This window comes from Somniosus microcephalus, chromosome 2 (genome assembly GCF_052327205.1).
Source record: "Somniosus microcephalus isolate GS21.2 chromosome 2, FLI_Smic_1.0, whole genome shotgun sequence".
Lineage (NCBI taxonomy): Eukaryota > Metazoa > Chordata > Chondrichthyes > Squaliformes > Somniosidae > Somniosus > Somniosus microcephalus.
Window position 1 is genome coordinate 382,899,213 of NC_140988.1, and position 22,375 is coordinate 382,921,587.

Here is a 22,375-nt window from a genome sequence, read left to right on the forward strand (position 1 = left end):
ACTCCCGGGGCAGGTACAGCACGGGTTAGATACAAAGTAAAGCTCTGTCAAATCTGACCCAGAACAACCCAATGCAAAGCCATCCTGTACAATAGAGAATACCAAAATAACACAACCCAGAAGCGAGCAACACGGGACAGCCCGACCTCACTCAACAACACACACACAGTGTCCTGAGCAACTGAGTCGCCTCAGCTAACAGAGGCTTGCTTTCATCTCTTTATTGCACCACTTCCTTTAATGTTTTTCAGCTGCAAACAATGGAAATATATATATCCCTGTCGGCTGAACTGGTGCCGGCCCAGCCCTGCGCCTTTAACAGCTCTCCAGGGACCGGAGCCAGCACACTCACTCTGTGAATGCCATCGATTCCTTCTTCAAAGAATGGCTTTAACTCACGGAGCTGGTTTAAATTGAACAGGAACCTCACTCGGTGCGAAGAGGCAGGGGTTCAGTGCCCGGGAATAGGAGCTGAGAGTTTGTAAAGAGTCGGCAGGTGGGTCCGGTTACCATCTCCGAGCCATCATTCATTGAATCTGTTGAGAATCAGAATCCGTATCTCACTCTGTCCATCCCACTCTCTGTCTGTCTATTCCACTCCATAAATACCACTCTCTCTATCCCACTCCATATATCTTACTCTCTGTCATAGAAACATAGAAGATAGGAGCAGGAGTAGGCCATTCGGCCCCTCGAGCCTGCTCCGCCATTCAATGTGATCATGGCTGATCATCCAAATTCAGTACCCGGTCCCTGCCTTCTCCCCATATCCCTTGATCCCTTTAGCCTTAAGAAATATATCCAACTCTTTCTTGAATATATTTAATGAACTGGCCTCCACCGCCTTCTGTGGCAGAGAATTCCACAGGTTCACCACTCTCTGGGTGAAGAAATTCCTCCTCATTTCAGTCCTAAATGGCCTACCCCTTATCCTTAGACTATGACCCCTGGTTCTGGACTCCCCAGCCATCAGAAACATCCTTTCTGCACCTAGTCTGTCCAGTCCTGACAGAACTATTCCACTCCATAAATACTACTCTCTGTCTATCCTACGCTGTGTGTCTCTCTTTTTTATTCATTCTCAGGATGTGGGCTTCACTGGCAAGGCCGGCATTTATTGCCCATCCCTAGTTACCCTCGAGAAGGTGGTGATGAGCCGCTGCCTTGAACCGCTGCAGTCCATAATACATCTTTGTAGCGGTCTGGTACAACTGAGATTCAGCCACATTGCTGTGGATCTGGAGTCACATACAGGCCAGACCAGGTAAGGATGGCAGATTTCCATCCCTAAAGGACATTAGTGAACCAAATGGGTTTTTACATTTCATTTTTAAAATTTAATTAACTGAATTTAAATTCCCCAGCTGCCATGGTGGGATTTGAACTCACGTCTCTGGATTTTTAATCCAGGCCTCTGGATTATTAATTCAATTCAATTCAATTCAAATCGCTTTATTGGCATGACAAGGTACATCTTATGTTGCCAAAGCATCAAAAAACATTCATGGTTGTACACAAAAATACAGATCTATCCATACAGTGTATAAACAGATATATCCCTGAGTGTATAAATATACATTCATATAATTTGTATATACTCTTTTCTTATATTTAGTGGTTGTCCCTCTGTTTATGGCAAGCTGTAACATAGTGTGCCGCTAAGGTTACACAATTTCTCTCTTCCCCTAGTAGGTATGGGAGTTTTTGGTCGTCATTCAAATTTCTGAATTCTGGGCATATTTTTGTGAATTTTGGGTAGAAATTCTCCCTTATGCCCTGATATTTTCTACAAGCTGTGAGGAAGTGCATCTCTGTCTCCACCACTCCCTGACTGCAATGAGACCATATCCTGTCCTCTCTTGGTAGCCGGGTCTGCCTGTGTCATTAGCCCGGTGACATTACCACTACGCTACCGTTCCCATTAACTTACCACTCTCTCTCTCTCTATCACTCACTCTCACTATCACTCACTCTGTCTCTCAATCTTTCTCACTCTCTCTCAATCTCTCTCTCTCACTCTCTCTATCACTCACTCTCTCTGTCTCTCAATCTCTCTCTCTCTCTCTCAATCTCTCTCTCACTCACTCTCTATCACTCACTCTCTGTCTCTCAATCTCTCTCAATCTCTTTCTCTCACTATCTCTCTCACTCTCTCACTCTCTCTGTCACTCACTCTATCACCCACTCTCTATCACTCTCTCTATCACTCACTCTTGCTTTCTCTCTCACTCTCTCTCTATCTCTCGCTTTCTCTGTCTCTCTCTCTCACTCTCTGTCTCAGTCTCTATATCAGTATGTCTCAATCTGCCTATTTGTTTCATATTTCAATCCTTGCAGCCTCTGTATAATCTTCTGCATATTTAAACCTCTATTTGACAATAGTTCAGTCTCTGCCTGTTTCAATCTGTGTATTTCAGTCTGTGCCCCTCACTCAGTCTCCCTTGTGTGTCTCTGTATTTCAGTCTGTGCCCCTCACTCAGTCTCCCTGTGTGTCTCTGTATTTCAGTCTGTGCCCCTCACTCAGTCTCCCTTGTGTGTCTCTGTATTTCAGTCTGTGCCCCTCACTCAGTCTCCCTGTGTGTCTCTGTATTTCAGTCTGTGCCCCTCACTCAGTCTCCCTTGTGTGTCTCTGTATTTCAGTCTGTACCCCTCACTCAGTCTCCCTTGTGTGTCTCTGTATTTCAGTCTGTGCCCCTCACTCAGTCTCCCTTGTGTGTCTCTGTATTTCAGTCTGTGCCCCTCACTCAGTCTCCCTTGTGTGTCTCTGTATTTCAGTCTGTGCCCCTCACTCAGTCTCCCTTGTGTGTCTCTGTATTTCAGTCTGTGCCCCTCACTCAGTCTCCCTTGTGTGTCTCTGTATTTCAGTCTGTGCCCCTCACTCAGTCTCCCTGTGTGTCTCTGTATTTCAGTCTGTGCCCCTCACTCAGTCTCCCTGTGTGTCTCTGTATTTCAGTCTGTGCCCCTCACTCAGTCTCCCTGTGTGTCTCTGTATTTCAGTCTGTGCCCCTCACTCAGTCTCCCTGTGTGTCTCTGTATTTCAGTCTGTGCCCCTCACTCAGTCTCCCTGTGTGTCTCTGTATTTCAGTCTGTGCCCCTCACTCAGTCTCCCTGTGTGTCTCTGTATTTCAGTCTGTGCCCCTCACTCAGTCTCCCTGTGTGTCTCTGTATTTCAGTCCTCCCTCTGCCCAAGCTCTGTATCTTTCCCTCTTTCTCTTTCTGTATATTTGGGGTTTCTGCTCTTTGTTCAAATCAAATTCAAATTCAAATTCAAATGCTTTATTGGCATGAAAGTTTACAGAGAACCATATTTCCAAAGCTTACATAGCAAAAAGGTACATTTTCAAACATTCTGTAGGTGTCAATCGATTTGACATTTGTTGGGTACATACAATATTACTTTTAAACAATATTAATTTTAAACAGTCTTTGTACTTCATTTGGTACGTTCAATATTAATTTTAAACAGTCTTAATTTTAAACAGTCCTCAGGTTGTGACATGTTGTTACATATTTGGCCCCAAGGTATGGTCTGTCTTTCTCCCAGGACTAATCTCAATTTTGACAGGTCATCCAATTCCTTGAAATCTGGGGTTGTTTGGCTTAGCTTGTTGAATAATATGTTTCTTGATGTGTTGAATTTTTCGCATTTTAGGAGGAAATGCATTTCTGTTTCAACCTCGCCGGCCAGACATTGATCGCATATTCTATTCTCTCTAGGCTGCCAGGATTTCTTGTATCTGCCTTTTTCAATTTCCAGTTGGTTGTCGCTTAGTCTGTACCTGGTGAGGGTCTGTCTCTGTTTTGTGTCTCTGATGGTCGTGAGGTAGTCTGCCAGTTTATATTCTCTTTTTAGGGCCCGGTAACATTCTAATCTGCTTTGGCTTTCGGTTATTTTGTTCCAATGTTCCAGGTAGGTTTCTTTGCATTGTTTAATGATTTGGTTCACTCGGATTGGTGTTTGGACGGCTGTGTTGGTCTGGGGCTGGTCAGGGTCCGGCTGAGTACTTAGTTTCAGTAGCAGCTGACTCAGGGGACTCTTTTCTGGGTTTAGCTCTTGGGTCTGAAAGGCTTTGAAATGAAGGGTGTCTGGGGAGCTAGATTTGAGGTGATTTAGGAAGTTTAGTGCTCGTTTTTGGATGTTTATTATCAGTGGGTATCTGCCTAGTTCGGCTCTGCATACATTTGTTGGCGTTTTTCTTTGGATGCATCAGGTTTTTGGACCTTAGGAGTTTTGTGTTGCCTGCTGAGCCTTTCTACGGCCTCCATAGTTTTGTTTAGCTGAGTATGGAGTTCTTTGATCTCATTTCTTTGTTCCTCTATGGTCTTTCTCAGCTTGTGGATGGTGGACTCGTTTTCCGTTTTCAGCTGTTTGAGTTCCTCCTTCAGATTCTTGGCCTGTGTTTCTCTGTATTCGTTGAAATCGAGTTCTAGTTTGGACAGACTCTCCTTCAGCATTGTGTTTGCGTTGAGAGGTGTGGGGGGGGTGGAGATGGGCAGGGAGGTGATTGCCTCTGCTGGTCTCTCTTCTTCCTCCGCTTGGCTCTCCTCATCCTCTGTTCGAATCTCTATTGCCTCCTGTCCATTGGTCCTCTTTGTGGCTGCATTAGTTTTCAACTGGGAGAAATCTTTTTCGAAGGAGTTCAGATTTTCTGCATTCCCCTGTATCATGATCTTTCCTGTTTTGATGTAGTAGCTTATGGTTAACAGGGGGTCATCTTTATCTAGATTTCCATCTTTACATATTTTCAGTCTGCCTCCACTGCCAATACCTTCACTGAAGACGTATGCGTAGTGTTTTTTTAAAGTCTCCTTCCATGAGGGAGTGGAGTCGGTGTAGAATATGAGGTTGTTCTTCGTCTTAATCCCTCTGTGTGTGGTATAGTCAACGTAGAGGACCTCTGGGTTACTTTTTAGTGTTATGTCCTTGTATTTTTCCTTTGTTTTATTTTTTGTGTAATGCTCAGGATATGTCATTTCCCTGCTCATTGTAGTCGTTTGTTTTTGTCTCAGATATATAACTTTTTTTCTTATATTTTTTTTTTTGTTTTTTTTTTCGTGTTCCACTTTATCCCACTTTTAGGTCCAAAATTGAAAGTTTTTCAGGGGTTCATCTTTGATATAGTTGCTCTTAAAAGTTTCTCTTTTTCTTTCACAGGCTCTTGGTTCGGGTAGTTTATCTATTCTCTCGGGTTTCTATTCCTTTTTCTCGCGAGTTTGTTCTTTTTTCAGGTTTTTTCTTTTTTTCGAAATAAATTTAGATAAGATTAAACTTTTTTTTTCGAACTAAATTTGAATAAAATGAAACTTAGGTAGAATTATGTAAAACTTTTTTCTCCGGTGTTTTCCTCTTCCAACTCTCTCACTCGCTCTCCGGGCCTCGGACTCGCTCTCTCTCTCCTTGCTCCAAAATCGTCCACTCTCCGTTCCTCGGACTCGTTTGCTCTCCGCGCTCCGGGCGGCTCTCCTCGCGTCGTCGTATCGGTCTCAGGCCCCCGGGTTTTTTGACTCACCAGGCTGTTTCCTGCCCTGGTCTCCCGGTCTCCGATCCCGCTGTCTCTGGGCCTCGTGGTCTCGGGTTCACCCTCCCCAGGCCTCTTATTCACTGTCCTGGTTCGGGCCGCTCCTCCCGTTCTCCGACCTCGCGGTCTCTGGGCCTCGTGGTCTCGGGTTCACCCTCCCCAGGTCTCTTACTCGCTTTCCCGGTTCGGGCCGCTCCTCCCGGTCTCCGATCTCGCGGTCTCTGGGCCTCGCGTTCGCCCTCCCCAGGCCTCTTATTTGCTAGTACCATAGCAAAATACTGCAGATGTTGGAAATCCGAAATAACAACAGAAAATGCTGGAAAAACTCAGCACGTCAGGCAACATCCATGGAGGGAAATGTGAGTTGACGTTTCGGGTTTGACCCTTGTCAAACCCGAAACGTCAACTCAAATTTCTCTCCACGGATGTTGCCTGACTTGCTGAGTTTTTCCAGCATTTTCTGTTGTTATCTCTTATTTGCTGTCCCGGTTCGGGCCGCTCCTCCCGATCTCTCTCTCTCGCTGTTGCCGTTTCCTGTTTCCATAGTGACGACTTCACGTCTCTGATTTAAAGGGATCGGCGGGAGCTCCACCGGATCAACAATTAAAATCGGCTGAATGAGAGAGTGGGGGAGGGCAACAGAGGGAGAGAGAGAGAGAGAGAGAGAGAGAGGGAGGGCAACAGAGGGAGAGAGAGAGGGCAACAGAGGGAGAGAGAGAGAGGGAGGGCAACAGAGGGAGAGAGAGAGAGGGCAACAGAGGGAGAGAGAGAGAGAGGGCAACAGAGGGGGAGAGAGAGAGAGAGAGGGCAACAGAGGGAGAGAGAGAGAGGGCAACAGAGGGAGAGAGAGAGAGGGCAACAGAGGGAGAGAGAGAGAGGGCAACAGAGGGAGGGAGAGAGAGAGAGGGCAACAGAGGGAGAGAGAGAGAGGGCAACAGAGGGAGGGAGAGAGAGAGAGGGCAACAGAGGGAGAGAGAGAGAGGGCAACAGAGGGGGAGAGAGAGAGAGAGAGAGAGGGCAACAGAGGGGGAGAGAGAGAGAGGGCAACAGAGGGAGGGAGAGAGAGAGAGGGCAACAGAGGGAGAGAGAGAGAGAGGGCAACAGAGGGGGAGAGAGAGAGAGAGAGAGAGGGCAACAGAGGGAGAGAGAGAGAGGGCAACAGAGGGAGAGAGAGAGAGGGCAACAGAGGGAGGGAGAGAGAGAGAGGGCAACAGAGGGAGAGAGAGAGAGGGCAACAGAGGGAGGGAGAGAGAGAGAGGGCAACAGAGGGAGAGAGAGAGAGGGCAACAGAGGGGGAGAGAGAGAGAGAGAGAGAGGGCAACAGAGGGGGAGAGAGAGAGAGGGCAACAGAGGGAGGGAGAGAGAGAGAGGGCAACAGAGGGAGAGAGAGGGCAACAGAGGGAGAGAGAGGGCAACAGAGGGAGAGCGAGAGAGGGCAACAGGTAGAGCGAGAGAGGGGGCAACAGAGGGAGAGCGAGAGAGAGGACAACAGAGGGAGAGAGAGAGAGAATTCCCCGAGGCGCGGATCGTGATCTCCACACTACTGCCCAGAAAGGACACCCCAGCCTATATAATCCACAACACCAACAGGGAGATCGACACGAGATGTTCTGTCCTCCCCAACGTCTCCCTGGCCCATCATCCAAACATCAACACAAGGGACCTCTATGACGAAATACATCTACTCAAACAGCGGATGTGGGTCTTCGCAAGAAACCTCATAAACACTGCCAAAAGACGCAGCCCTCCCACCCCCCCTACCATTGGGAGCCCAAACAGGACCACCAATGTCCCCCACCCCCCTTTACAAAACCGACAACAGAACCGTGCTTTTATACCTGACCCAAGACCCCCCTCTAGACCACAGACTGTAGACCAAGAACTGAGAAAGATCATGACGATGCTGAACAGCCTGATAGAAAGCCGGAGAAATTATTAATATTGTTATTTATCATTATCATTATTGTTATCTTATCAGTATTATTACTATTATTAGATAGATATATGTGCATGCCTCATGAAATTTATACTAAATCATCACTTAGCATTATAGAAAATAGTGTTTCCACACTCATCCCACAAAATAGGTCCATTTTATTTCGTTTTATTGAACTATATAAATGCGTTCTTTCCACATAAGCTGCTGGAATATCCAGGGCCTCCGCTCCTCAACTTTTGGGATGAAGAGTACAGACCCTGAATTCCTAAAAGCTATAAAAGACATTGATATAATTGTGTTAACAGAAACATGGTGCCAAAAGGACATGCCGACCCACTGTCCTCCAATGTACCATGAAATCATTGTGCCCTCAGTAAAGAACACTAAAACACGCAAGGGCAGAACCTCCGGGGGAATATTGGTGTGGTATAAGGGAGAACTGGACAAACACATCTCACCGGTAAAACAGGGGAAATCACACGTATGGCTAAAACTAGATAAAAATATAGGAATAGCAAAAAAAGATGTTTACTTATGTGCGATCTACATACCTCCAATAGATTCGCCATATTTCGAAGAGGAGTTATTTGATACTCTCCACATGGAAATCAGCCATTTCCAGGCCCAAGGAAAGGTGATAATATGTGGGGACCTAAATGCAAGGACCGGTTGTGAACCTGACTTCATAGACCCACAGGGAAACAACCATGTGTTTGGCCAGACCCCTTTAGATGTCACACCAGCCATCGCAAATCGGAACAACCTTGATCGTGAAATAAACAAAAGCGGTAGGGAGGTAGTGCAACTCTGCCGAGCCTTAGGCCTGTACATAGTTAATGGTAGGTTCAGAGGGGACTCCCAAGGGAGACTCACATACTCCTCAACTCTTGGGTCTAGTGTGGTGGACTATACAATCACTGACCTGGACCCCTGCGATATCAACGCATTCACTGTCAGGCAACAATCCCCCCTCTCAGACCATAACCAAATAAATGTGTACCTTAAACTTTCTGCCCAAACTACAGACACAAAAAAGGAACACAGTAAGCTACATAAAATAAACCAGACATACAGATGGGCCCCAGACAGTGGAGATAAATTCATCACAGCACTAAATTCACCTGATCTCACAAGTAAAATTTCAAAATTTAAAGAAAATCTATATGAGATCACCAGAGATGGTGTAAACACGGCCATAGAGGATATAAATATGATCTTCCATGAGGCAGCTGTAAAAGCCGACCTCGTGAAACAGAAGAGGAAGCATCACAAAAGACAAAATAAAAATATGAAATGGTTTGACCACGAATGCAAAAATGCCAGAAAAGACCTGAGAAAAATATCAAACCAAAAGCATCGGCAACCAAACAATCCGGACCTACGTACTAGATACAATGAAACCCTCAAAAGATATAAACACACCATTAGGAACAAAACACAAAACTATACCCACAAAATACTCGAAGAAATTGAAAACTCCACCAATCCAAAACAATTCTGGGAAATGTGGAATAACCTGAGTACAACACAATTGCAAGCATTACCAATCCAAGATGGCGACATCTGGAGAACACATTTTGAAAACCTCTACAAAGACATCCCAAAAAACAAAACAAACCCAAGTCAACATCAGGTCACAGAAAAACTCCACACATTAGAAGCAACAATTAAAGACAACCAAAACCCTCTAGACTCCCCAATCACATGGAAAGAACTGGCCACAAAAACAAAATCTCTCCACCTAAAGAAAGCCTGTGGCCCAGACAACATCAAAAATGAAATGCTAAAGTTCAGCAATATGGAGATGCAGGGTGCGATACTCAAACTATTCAACATCATATTACGCTCAGGCTGTTTTCCCGATATCTGGTGCCAAGGACTAATCTCCCCCATATATAAAAGTGGAAACAAATCAGACCCAAATAACTACCGCGGCATCTGTGTCAACAGTTGTCTAGGGAAGTTATTCTGCAGTATTCTAAATAGTAGATTACTTGATTTTCTTAACAAACATAATATCCTCAGAAAAAACCAAATAGGCTTTCTTCCAAAACACCGCACCGCCGACCATATCTATACCCTTCACACCCTCATTGAAAAACATAAACACCAAACAAAAAATGGGAAAATATTCGCCTGTTTCATCGACTTCAAGAAAGCCTTTGACTCTATATGGCACGAAGGGCTCTATTATAAACTTCTTCAGTGTGGAATAGGGGGCAAAGTCTATGACCTTATTAAATCAATGTATCTGAAAAACAAATGCGGGGTCAAAATTGGAGACAAACGCACCGATTTCTTCACCCAGAGAAGAGGCGTCCGGCAGGGCTGCAATTTGAGCCCGACCCTGTTCAACATATACATAAATGAATTAGCAGACATGCTGGAGCAAAGCGAGTCACCAGGTCTCCGTCTCCTGGATGGAGAAGTGAAGTCCCTGTTCTATGCGGACGACCTGGTTCTGCTGTCTCCCACAGAACAGGGATTACAGCAACAACTAGACCTACTCGACAAATACTGCCAAAATTGGGCTCTAACAGTAAATCTAAAGAAAACCAACATCATGATTTTTCAGAAAAGACCCAGATGTCAGGAAAACAAATACCAGTTTACCCTCAGTGATACCACTATAGGACACACTATGAGCTACACCTACCTTGGTCTAACTATTACAGCATCAGGGAGCTTCAGCATAGCAGTGAATGCACTAAAAGAAAAAGCCCGAAGAGCCCTATATGCAATAAAAAGAAAATTCTACAACATCCAAATCCCAATCAAAATCTGGCTCAAAATTTTTGACAGCATAATCCTGCCCATTGCACTGTACGGTAGTGAAGTATGGGGCCCGCTAAATCACCAAAGCTACACTAAATGGGAAAAACACACAATAGAAGCCCTACATGCAGAATTCTGCCGAAGCATCCTTCGCACCCAAAGAAAAACACCAACAAATGCATGCAGAGCCGAACTAGGCAGATACCCACTGATAATAAACATCCAAAAATGAGCACTAAACTTCCTAAATCACCTCAAATCTAGCTCCCCAGACACCCTTCATTTCAAAGCCTTTCAGACCCAAGAGCTAAACCCAGAAAAGAGTCCCCTGAGTCAGCTGCTACTGAAACTAAGTACTCAGCCGGACCCTGACCAGCCCCAGACCAACACAGCCGTCCAAACACCAATCCGAGTGAACCAAATCATTAAACAATGCAAAGAAACCTACCTGGAACATTGGAACAAAATAACCGAAAACCAAAGCAGATTAGAATGTTACCGGGCCCTAAAAAGAGAATATAAACTGGCAGACTACCTCACGACCATCAGAGACACAAAACAGAGACAGACCCTCACCAGGTACAGACTAAGCGACCACCAACTGGAAATTGAAAAAGGCAGATACAAGAAATCCTGGCAGCCTAGAGAGAATAGAATATGCGATCAATGTCTGGCTGGCGAGGTTGAAACAGAAATGCATTTCCTCCTAAAATGCGAAAAATTCAACACATCAAGAAACATATTATTCAACAAGCTAAGCCAAACAACCCCAGATTTCAAGGAATTGGATGATCTGTCAAAACTGAGATTAGTCCTAGGAGAAGGAGACAGACCATACCTTGGGGCTAAATATGTAACAACATGTCACAACCTGAGGACTGTTTAAAAGTAAGACTGTTTAAAATTAATATTGAACGTACCAAATGAAGTAGAAAGACTGTTTAAAAATAATATTGTTTAAAAGTAATATTGTATATACCCAACAAATGTCAAATCGATTGACACCTACAGAATGTTGGAAAACTGTACCTTTTTGCTATGTAAGCTTTGGCAATATGGTTCTCTGTAAACTTTCATGCCAATAAAGCATTTGAACTGAACTGAGAGGACAACAGGGAGAGAGAGAGAGAGGACAACAGAGGGAGAGAGAGAGAGAGAGGACAACAGAGGGAGGGAGAGAGAGAGAGAGAGAGGGCAACAGAGGGAGAGAGAGAGAGGGCAACAGAGGGAGAGAGAGAGAGAGAGGGCAATAGAGGGAGAAAGAGAGAGGGGGCAACAGAGGGAGAGAGAGAGAGGGGGCAACAGAGGGAGAGAGAGAGAGAGGGCAACAGAGGGCGAGAGAGAACATAAGAACATAAGAAATAGGAGCAGGAGTAGGCCAATCGGCCCCTCGAGCCTGCTCCGCCATTCAATAAGATCATGGCTGATCTGATCCTAACCGCCAATCCACTATCACAGAACCATCTCCTGAATCTAACAGAATTAGACACACAAAATAGCAGCAGAATCAGGCTACACGGCCCCTGGGCCCGCTCCGCTACCCACAGGGCCATGTCCGATCCGAACCTGGACTCATGTCCAAATTCCTGCCCGCTCCCCGTAACCCTTAATTCCCTTTACTTCTAGGAAACTGCCTATTTCTGTTTTAAATTTATGTAATGATGTAGCTTCTACAGCTTTTTGGGGCAGCATATTCCATGGACCTACCACCCTCTGAGTGAAGTAGTTCCTCCTCATCTCAGTTTTGAAAGAGCAGCCCCTTATTCTAAGACTATGCCCCCTAGTTCTAGTTTCACCCATCATCGGGAACATCCTCCCCGCATCCACCCGATCCAACCCCTTCACAATCTTATATGTTTCAATAAGATCGCCTCTCATTCTTCTGAACTCCAATGAGTAGAGTCCCAATCTACTCAACCTCTCCTCATATGTCCATCCCCTCATCCCCAGGATTAACCGAGTGAACCTTCTTTGTACTGACTCGAGAGCAAGTATGTCTTTTCTTAAGTATGGACACCAAAACTGTACGCAGTATTCCAGGTGCGGTCTCACCAATACCTTGTATAACTAAAGCAATACCTCCCTATTTTTATATTCTATCCCCCTAGCAATGAAAGCCAACATTCCATTGGCCTTCTTAATCACTTGCTGCACCTGCATACTAACCTTTTGAGTTTCGTGCACCAGGACCCCCAGATCCCTTTGTACTTCAGTACTTTCCAGTTTCTTGCCATTAAGATAATAACTTGCTCTACAATTTTTCCTGCCAAAGTGCATAACCTCACACTTTCCAGTATTGTATTCCATCTGCCAAATCTCTGCCCACTTACTTAGCCTGTCTATGTCACCTTGCAGGTTTTTTATGTCCTCCTCACTCACTACTTTCCCTCCCATCTTAGTATCATCTGCAAACTTTGATATGTTACACTCGGTCCCCTCCTCCAAATCGTTAATATAGATTGTAAAGAGTTGGGGACCCAGCACGGACCCCTGCGGAACACCACTAGTTACTGATTGCCAGTCTGAGAATGAACCATTTATCCCAACTCTCTGCCTTCTGTTAGATAGCCAATCCTCTGTCCATGCCAGAATATTACCCCCAATCCCGTGATTTTTTATCTTAAGCAATAATCTTTTGTGTGGCACCTTGTCAAATGCCTTTTGGAAGTCTAAATACACTACGTCCACTGGTTTCCCTTTATCCACCCTATATGTTACTTCCTCAAAGAACTCCAGCAAATTTGTCAAACATGACTTCCCCTTCATAAAACCATGCTGACTTTGTCCTATTAAATTATGATTATCCAAATGTCCTGTTACTGTCTCCTTAATAATGGACTCCAAAATTTTACCTACCACAGATGTTAGGCTAACCAGTCTATAGTTTCCAGCCTTCTGTCTACTGCCCTTTTTAAAAAGGGTGTTACATCAGCAGTTTTCCAGTCTGCCGGGACCTTTGCTGAGTCCAGGGAGTTTTGGAAAATTATTACCAATGCATCCACAATCCCTACCGCCACTTCCCTCAAGACCCTAGGATGTAAGCCATCAGGTCCAGGGCAACAGAGGAAGAGAGAGGGAGAGGGCAACAGAGGGGGAGAGAGGGCAACAGACGAAGAGAGAGAGAGAGGGCAACAGAGGGGGAGAGAGAGAGAGAGAGAGAGAGGGGGTAACAGAGGGAGAGAGAGGGCAACAGTGGGATTTGGGTGTCCATATACATAAAATACTAGAAGTTAGTGGGCAGGTGGAAAAATAATTTAAAGGCTCACGGAATGTTGGCCTTTATCTCCCGGGGTCTGGAACACAAAGGGGTGGAAGTTCTGTTCCAGCTGTACCGAGCTCTGGTCAGACCCCATCTGGACACTGCGTTCCGTTCTGGGCCCCGCCCCTCAGGAAGGATAGATTGGCCTCGGAGGGGGAGCAGCGCAGATTCACCAGAATGATACCGGGGCTAAACGGGTTAAATTATGAGGACTATAAACAATGAGGAGAATAGTAACAGACTGCAGGAGGATATAGAGAAACTGGTGAAATGGGCAGACATGTGGCAGATGCAACTTAACACAGAGAAGTGTGAAGTGATTCATTTTGGTAGGAAAAATGAGAGACATTCTAAACGAAATGCTACAATTTTAAAGGTGGTAAAGGAACCGAGAGGCCTGAGGGTGTATGTACTCAAATCTTTGGAGTAAAATGTGGGGAAATGTGAGGTTATTCACTTTGGTAGGAAGAATAGAAAAACAGAATATTTTTTAAGTAGTTAAATGTTGGTGTTCAGAGAGATTTGGGTGTCCTCGTACAGGAAACACAAAGAGTTAGCATGCAGGTACAGCAAGCAATAAGGAAGGCAAATGGCATGTTGGCCTTTATTGCAAGGGGGTTGGAGTATAAGAGTAAGGAAGTCTTGCTCCAATTGTACAGGGCCTTGGTGAGACCACACCTGGAGTACTGGGCACAGTTTTGGTCTCCTTATCTAAAGAAGGATATACTTGCCTTGGAGGCGGTGCAACGAAGGTTCACTAGATTGATTCCTGGGATGAGAGGGCTGTCCTATGAGGGGAGATTGTGTAGAATGGGCCGATACTCTCTGGAGTTTAGAAGAATGAGAGGTGATCTCATTGAAACATACAAGATTCTGAAGGGGATTGACAGGGTAGATGCCGAGTGGTTGTTTCCCCTGGCTGGAGAGTCTAGAACTAGGGGGATAGTCTCAGGATAAGGGGTCGGCCATTTAGGACATAGAAACATAGATGATAGGAGCAGGAGTAGGCCATTCGGCCCCTCGAGCCTGCTCCGCCATTCAATGCAATCATGGCTGATCATCCAAATTCAGTACCCGGTCCCTGCTTTCTCCCCATAACCCTTGATCCCTTTAGCCTTAAGAAATATATCCAACTCCTTCTTGAATATATTTAATGAATTGGCCTCCACTGCCTTCTGTGGTAGAGAATTCCACAGGTTCACCACTCTCTGGATGAAGAAATTCCTCCTCATTTCTGTCCTAAATGGGTTACCCCTTATCCTTAGACTGTGACCCCTGGTTCTGGACTCCCCCGCCATCAGGAACATCCTTCCTGCATCTAGTCTGTCCAGTCCTGTCAGAATTTTATAAGTTTCAATGAGATCCCCTCTCATTCTTCTAAACTCCAGCGAGTACAAGCCCAATCGACCCAATCTCTCCTCATACGTCATTCCTGCCATCCCGGGTATCAGCCTGGTGAATCTTCGCTGCACTCCTTCCATGACAAGAACATCCTTCCTCAGATAAGGCAACCAAAACTGCACACAATACTCGAGATGTGGTCTCACCAAGGCCCTGTACAACTGCAGCAAGACATCCTTGTTCCTGTACTCAAATCCTCTCGCTACGAAGGCCAACATGCCACTTGCCTTCTTAACCGCCTGCTGCACCTGCATGCTTACCTTCAGCGACTGGTGCACAAGGATACCCAGGTCTCGTTGCACTTCCCCTTCTCCCAATCTATTGCCGTTCAGATAATAATCTGCCTTCCTGTTTTTGCCACCAAAGTGGATAACCTCGCACTTATCCACGTTATATTGCATCTGCCATGCTTCTGCCCAATCACCCAACCTGTCCAAATCATCCTGGAGTTACTCGGCATCCTCCTCACAGCACACACGCCCACCCAGCTTTGTGTCGTCTGCAAATTTGGAGATATTACATCTAGTTCCCTTGTCTAGATCATTAATATACATTGTGAATAGCTGGGGTCCAAGGACCGATCCCTGTGGTACCCCACTAGTCACTGCCTGCCACTCGGAAAAAGACCCGTTTATTCCAACTCTTTGCTTTCTGTCTGCCAACCAGTTCTCTATCCAAGTCAATACCTTGCCCCCAATCCCATGTGCCTTAACTTTACATGCTAATCTGTTATGCGGGACCTTATCAAAAGCCTTCTGAAAGTCCAAATACACCACATCCACTGGTTCTCCCTTATCTATTTTACCAGTTACATCCTCAAAAAATTCCAGTAGATTAGTGAAGCACGATTTACCTTTTGTAAATCCATGTTGACTTTGTCCGATCCTGTCACTGTTTTCCAAGTGTTCTGCTATTACATCTTTTATAATGGACTCTAGCATTTTCCACACTACCGATGTCAGGCTTACTGGTCTGTAATTCCCCGTTTTCTCTCTACCACCTTTTTTGAATAGTGGGGTAACATTAGCTACCCTCCAATCCATGGGTACTGTTCCAGATTCCATCGAATGCTGGAAGATGATCAGCAAAGCATCAACTATTTCTAGGGCCACTTCCTTAAGTACCCTAGGATATAGATTATCAGGCCCTGGGGATTTATTGGCCTTCAATCCCGTCAACTTCCCCAACATCATTTCCCTACAAATACTGATTTCTTTCAGTTCCTCCCTTTCATCAGACCCTATGTTCCCCGACATCTCTGGGAGGTTATTTGTGTCCTCCTTTGTGAAGACAGAACCAAAAAATGTATTTAATTGGTCTGCCATTTCTTTGTTCCCCATTATAAATTCCCCTGATTCTGACTGCAAGGGACCTACGCTTGACTTCACCAATCTTTTTCTCTTCGCGTATCTAAAAAAGATTTTACTGTTAGTTTTTATGTTCCCTGAAAGCTTACTCTCATATTCTATTTTCCCTTTCTTAATTAATCCCTTAGTCCTCCTTTGTTGAATCCTGAACTGCTCCCAATGCTCAGGTTTACTGCTTTTTCTGTCCAATTTATATGTCCTCTCCTTGGATCTTATGCTATCCCTAATTTCCCTTGTTAGCCACGGTTGAGATGAGGAGGAATTTCTTCACTCAGAGGGTTGTGAATATTTGGAATTCTCTACCCCAAAGGACTGTGGATCTGTGGATGCTGAGTCTTTGAGTATATTCAAGGCTGAGATCGATAGATTTCTGGACTCTAGGGGAATCAAGGGATATGGGGATCAGACGGGAAAGTGGAGTTGAGGTCGAAGATCAGCCATGATCTTATTGAATGGTGGAGCAGGCTCGAGGGGCCGAATGGCCGACTCCTGCTCCTGTTTCTTATGTTCTTATATTCAGAACAAGTTAAGAAGGCTGTTACAAAAGCACTTAATTGAGGTGTATAAAATTATGAGGGGCCTAGATAGAGTGGATAGGAAGGACCTATTTCCCTTAGCAGAAGGGTCAATAACCAGGGGGGCATAGATTTAAAGTAATTGGCCGGAAGTTTAGAGGGGATTTGATGAGAAATGTTTTCACCCAGAGGGTGGTGGGGGTCTGGAACTCACTGCCTGAAAGGGTGGTGGAGGCAGAGACCCTCATCACATTTACAAAGTACTTGGATATGCACTTGAAGTGCGGTAACCTGCCGGGCTACGGACCAAGAGCTGGAAAGTGGGATTAGGCTGGAGAGCTCTTTGTCGGCCGGCACGGACAAGATGGGCCAAATGGCCTCCTTCTGTGAGGTAAATTTCTATGATTCTATGATATGATACGGGATCCTTGGCTTTATTAATAGAGGCATAGAGTACAAAAGCAAGGAGTTTGTGCTGAACCTTTATCAATCATTGTTTGGGCAGCAGCAGGAGTATTGTGTCCAATTCTGGGCACCACATTTAGGAAGGATGTCAAGGCCTTGGAGAGGGTGCAGAGGAGATTTACTAGAATGGTTCCAGGGATGAGGGACTTCAGCTATGTGGAGAGACTGGAGAAGCTGGGGCTGTTCTCCTTTGAGCAGAGAAGGTTAAGAGGAGTATTCATAGAGGTGTTCAAAATCATGAAGGGTTTTGACAGAGTAAATAAGGAGAAACTGTTTCCAGTGGCAGGAGGGTCGGTAACCAGAGGACACAGATTAAAGGTGATTGGCAAAAGAACCAGAGGGGAGATGAGGAGAAATGTTTTTTATGCAGCGAGTTGTTGTGATCTGGAACGCGCTGCCTGAAAGGGCGGTGGAAGCAGATTCAATTGTAACACTCAAAAGGGAATTGGATAAATACTTGAAGGGAAAAATTTGCAGGGCTATGGGGAAAGAGCAGGGGGCAGTGGGGCTAATTGGAGACCTCTTTCAAAGAGCCAGCACAGCCATGATGGACCGAATGGCCTCCTGTGCTGTATCTATGATTCTATCTGGTTGCATAAACTTTGATTGTATTCCTTGAGTTTGGGCGGTTGAGCGTGATCTAATCGAGGTGTTTAAGATGATTAAAGGAGTTGATGGGATAGAGAGAGAGAAACTGTTTCCTCTGGTGGGGGGAGTCCAGAACAAGGGGGCAGAACCTTAAAATTAGAGCCAGGCCGTTCAGGGGTGATGTCAGGAAGCACTTCTTCACACAAAGGGTGGTGGAAATCTGGAACTCTCTCCCCCAAAAAGGCTGTGGATGCTGGGGGTCAGTTGGAGTTTTCAAGACCTGAGATTGATAGATTTTTGTTGGGGAAGGGTATCAAGGGCTATGGAGCAAAGGTGAGTAAATGGAGTTAAGATACCGATCAGCTGTGATCTAACTGAATAGTGGAACAGGCTCGAGTGGCCAAATGGCCCACTCCTGTTCCTGTGTTTCTATCCCTCTTTCTTCAGTTTGCCTGGGTCTGATGCTTGATCCTCAATCTCTCGGTGTCTATACCTTAATTTTTAACACTTCAGTGCCTACATAGAAACATAGAAACATAGAAGATAGGAGCAGGAGTAGGCCATTCGGCCCCTCGAGCCTGCTCCGCCATTCAACGAGATCATGGCTGATCATCCAAATTCAGGACCCTGTCCCTGCCTTCTCCCCATATCCCTTGATCCCTTTAACCTTAAGAAATATATCCAACTCCTTCTTGAATATATTTAATGAATTGGCCTCCACTGCCTTCTGTGGTAGAGAATTCCACAGGTTCACCACACTCTGGGTGAAGAAATTCCTCCTCATCTCTCTCCTAAATGGCTTACCCCTTATCCTTAGACTGTGACCCCTGGTTCTGGACTCCCTGACCATCGGGAACATCCTTCCTGCATCTAGTCTGTCTAGTCCTGTTAGAATTTTATAAGTTTCAATGAGATCCCCCCTCATTCTCCTAAACTCCAGCGAGTATAAGCCCAATCAATCCAATCTCTCCTCATACGTCATTCCTGCCATCCCAGGTATCAGCCTGGTGAAACTTCGCTGCGCTCCCTCCATGGCAAGAACATCCTTCCTCAGATAAGGCGACCAAAACTGCACACAATACTCAAGATGTGGTCTCACCAAGGCCCTGTACAACTGCAGCAAGACATCCTTGTTCCTGTACTTGAACCCTCTCGCTACGAAGGCCAACATGCCATTTGCCTTCTTAACTGCCCGCTGCACCTGCATGCTTACCTTCAGCGACTGGTGCACAAGGACACCCAGGTCTCGTTGCACTTCCCCTTCTCCCAATCTATTGCCATTCAGATAATAATCTGCCTATCCATCCATCTGGAATCTATCCCTTCTCCTAACTCCCTCTTTATCTTCTGCTGCTTTCCCACTGGTTAAACGCAAGGGTCCATGTTGTGGGTGGGTGGACACTAACACTGGATGGATGTTCTTGCAGGTCGAGCTTGGAGGAAGCAGGGCAGTGTCGCGCTGGTGTGACGCGCATTCCGTTTTTTGCTCTGGTGACTCTGGCACGTGTCCAGTGAAAGGATTCCCCATGGCGCCGGGCCAAGTCAAGAAGTGGCATCGCGGGGAGGTGCTGAGCGATGAGTTGATGGCAGCCACTGTGGGTGATATCGATTGGCTGCGACTCAGTCTAAACAAGGCAAAAGGCAACGTTGCAGTGGACCAAAATGTAAGTGTTCCTTGCCTGGTTCCGTTCCTGTCTATCCAGTCATAGCCAGAGAATCTCCTGCAATGGCTTCTCTTCCCGCTCCCACACTGTTACCTCTGGTGACCCCCAAGGATCTATCCATGGCCCCCTCCTATTTCTCATCTACATGCTGCCCCTCAGCGACATTATCTGAAAGCACAGCGTCAGTTTCCATATGTACGCTGATGACACCCAACTGTACCTCACCACCACCTCGCTCGACCCCTCCACTGTCTCTGACTTTTCACACTGCTTGTCCAATATCCACTACCCGGATGAGCAGAAATTTCCTCCAATTAAATATCAAGAAGACTAAATGCATTGCCTTTGGTCCCCGCCACGAACTCCATTCCCTAGCCACCCACTCCATCCCTCTCACCGCTCACTCCATCCATCTCACCGACCACTCCACCCCTCTCACCGACCACTCCATCCCTCTCACCGACCACTCCATCCCTCTCACCGACCACTCCATCCCTCTCACCGACCACTCCATCCCTCTCACCGACCACTCCATCCCTCTCACCGACCACTCCATCCCTCTCACCGACCACTCCATCCCTCTCACCGACCACTCCATCCCTCTCACCGACCACTCCATCCCTCTCACCGACCACTCCATCCCTCTCACCGACCACTCCATCCCTCTCACCGACCACTCCATCCCTCTCACCGACCACTCCATCCCTCTCACCGACCACTCCACCCCTCTCACCGACCACTCCACCCCTCTCACCGACCACTCCACCCCTCTCACCGACCACTCCACCCCTCTCACCGACCACTCCATCCCTCTCACCGACCACTCCATCCCTCTCACCGACCACTCCACCCCTCTCACCGACCACTCCATCCCTCTCACCGACCACTCCATCCCTCTCACCGACCACTCCATCCCTCTCACCGACCACTCCATCCCTCTCACCGACCACTCCATCCCTCTCACCGACCACTCCACCCCTCTCACCGACCACTCCACCCCTCTCACCGACCACTCCATCCCTCTCACCGACCACTCCATCCCTCTCACCGACCACTCCATCCCTCTCACCGACCACTCCATCCCTCTCACCGACCACTCCATCCCTCTCACCGACCACTCCATCCCTCTCACCGACCACTCCATCCCTCTCACCGACCACTCCACCCCTCTCACCGACCACTCCACCCCTCTCACCGACCACTCCACCCCTCTCACCGACCACTCCACCCCTCTCACCGACCACTCCACCCCTCTCACCGACCACTCCACCCCTCTCACCGACCACTCCACCCCTCTCACCGACCACTCCACCCCTCTCACCGACCACTCCACCCCTCTCACCGACCACTCCATCCCTCTCACTGACCACTATTTGAGGCTGAACCATCCAGTCCGTCGCCTTGGCGTCATATTTGATCCTGAGCTGAGCTTCCAACACCATCTCCTCTCCATCACCAAGATCGCCTATTTCCACCTCCGTATCATCAGCTGTCTCCGCCCCTGCCTCAACTCAGCTGCTGAAATCATCAGGGGCTAGATAGAGTAAAGTTCCCGCTCAAGGGCAATTAGGGATGGGCAATAAATCCTGGCCTTGCCAGCGATGGCCACATCTCATAAACAAATTTAAAAAAAAGCACTGTCCCATCAGACACTCCCAGGGCAGGTACAGCATGGGTTAGATACAGAGTAAAGCTCCCTCTACACTGTCCCATCAAAACACTCCCAGGACAGGTACAGCACGGGTTAGATACAGAGTAAAGCTCCCTCTACACTGTCCCATCAAACACTCCCAGGGCAGGTACAGCACGGGTTAGATACAGAGTAAAGCTCCCTCTACACTGTCCCATCAAACACTCCCAGGGCAGGTACAGCACGGAGTTAGATACAGAGTAAAGCTCCATCTACACTGTCCCATCAAACACTCCCAGGGCAGGTACAGCACGGAGTTAGATACAGAGTAAAGCTCCCTCTACACTGTCCCATCAAACACTCCCAGGGCAGGTACAGCACGGGTTAGATACAGAGTAAAGCTCCCTCTACACTGTCCCATCAAACACTCCCAGGGCAGGTACAGCACGGGTTAGATACAGAGTAAAGCTCCCTCTACACTGTCCCATCAAACACTCCCAGGGCAGGTACAGCACGGGTTAGATATAGAGTAAAGCTCCCTCTACACTGTCCCATCAAACACTCCCAGGGCAGGTACAGCACGGAGTTAGATACAGAGTAAAGCTCCCTCTACACTGTCCCATCAAACACTCCCAGGGCAGGTGCAACACGGGTTAGATACAGAGTAAAGCTCCCTCCACACTGTCCCATCAAACACTCCCAGGGCAGGTACAGCATGGGAAAGCTCCCTCTTTCTACTACGGTCAGTGTGCGATATATACTGCGGTCGGATATTCTGTGTGTATGGTTTTGGATGTGCTCTGACGGCACTAACCCTGTGTTGTCGCTCTGCCTTCCCTTACCCTCGCTGTTTTAGGGTTACAACGCAGTGCATTTGGCTGCCCTGAATGGGAGGCTTGAGTGTCTGAAGATACTGGTGGAAGATTACCACATGGACGTGAACTTGGCCAACCCAAAGGGCTGGAGCGCCATCCACCTGATCCTCATCGAAGAAGTCAAATTCCGCACGCACAAGTGTCTGAAGTACCTGCTCAGTATCGGGGCCGATCCAAATGTGTACGTGGCAGTGTCTGCTTCACTAACTCGGGAGTCATGGTGGTTAAATGTATTATCTGTTGTGGTCTGAGGTTAGCTGGTGGGAAGATAGCAATCACTAGCTGCAAAAACAATAAAGTCCATCTAGTTTGGCTCCTACCATCCTGGCAGTCACATTGTTAGGGAATGGACATTCTTACTAATAAGTTAATTAAGGT

General features: G+C 46.7%; 1 protein-coding gene across 1 annotated transcript in view; it reads left to right on the top strand.

Annotated features, from left to right (window-relative positions):
• Window positions 1-283: 283 nt before the first annotated feature.
• Window positions 284-22,375, top strand: part of LOC147123799 (ankyrin repeat domain-containing protein 53-like) — a 43,939-nt gene continuing 21,847 nt past the window's right edge. Inside the window, exons 1-3 of the mRNA XM_085976171.1 lie at window positions 284-496; window positions 19,256-19,492; window positions 21,979-22,178. Of these exons, the coding sequence (XP_085832297.1) occupies window positions 19,355-19,492; window positions 21,979-22,178 (338 nt within the window). The 5' untranslated portion in view covers window positions 284-496; window positions 19,256-19,354. The remainder of the gene's footprint in view (window positions 497-19,255; window positions 19,493-21,978; window positions 22,179-22,375) is intronic.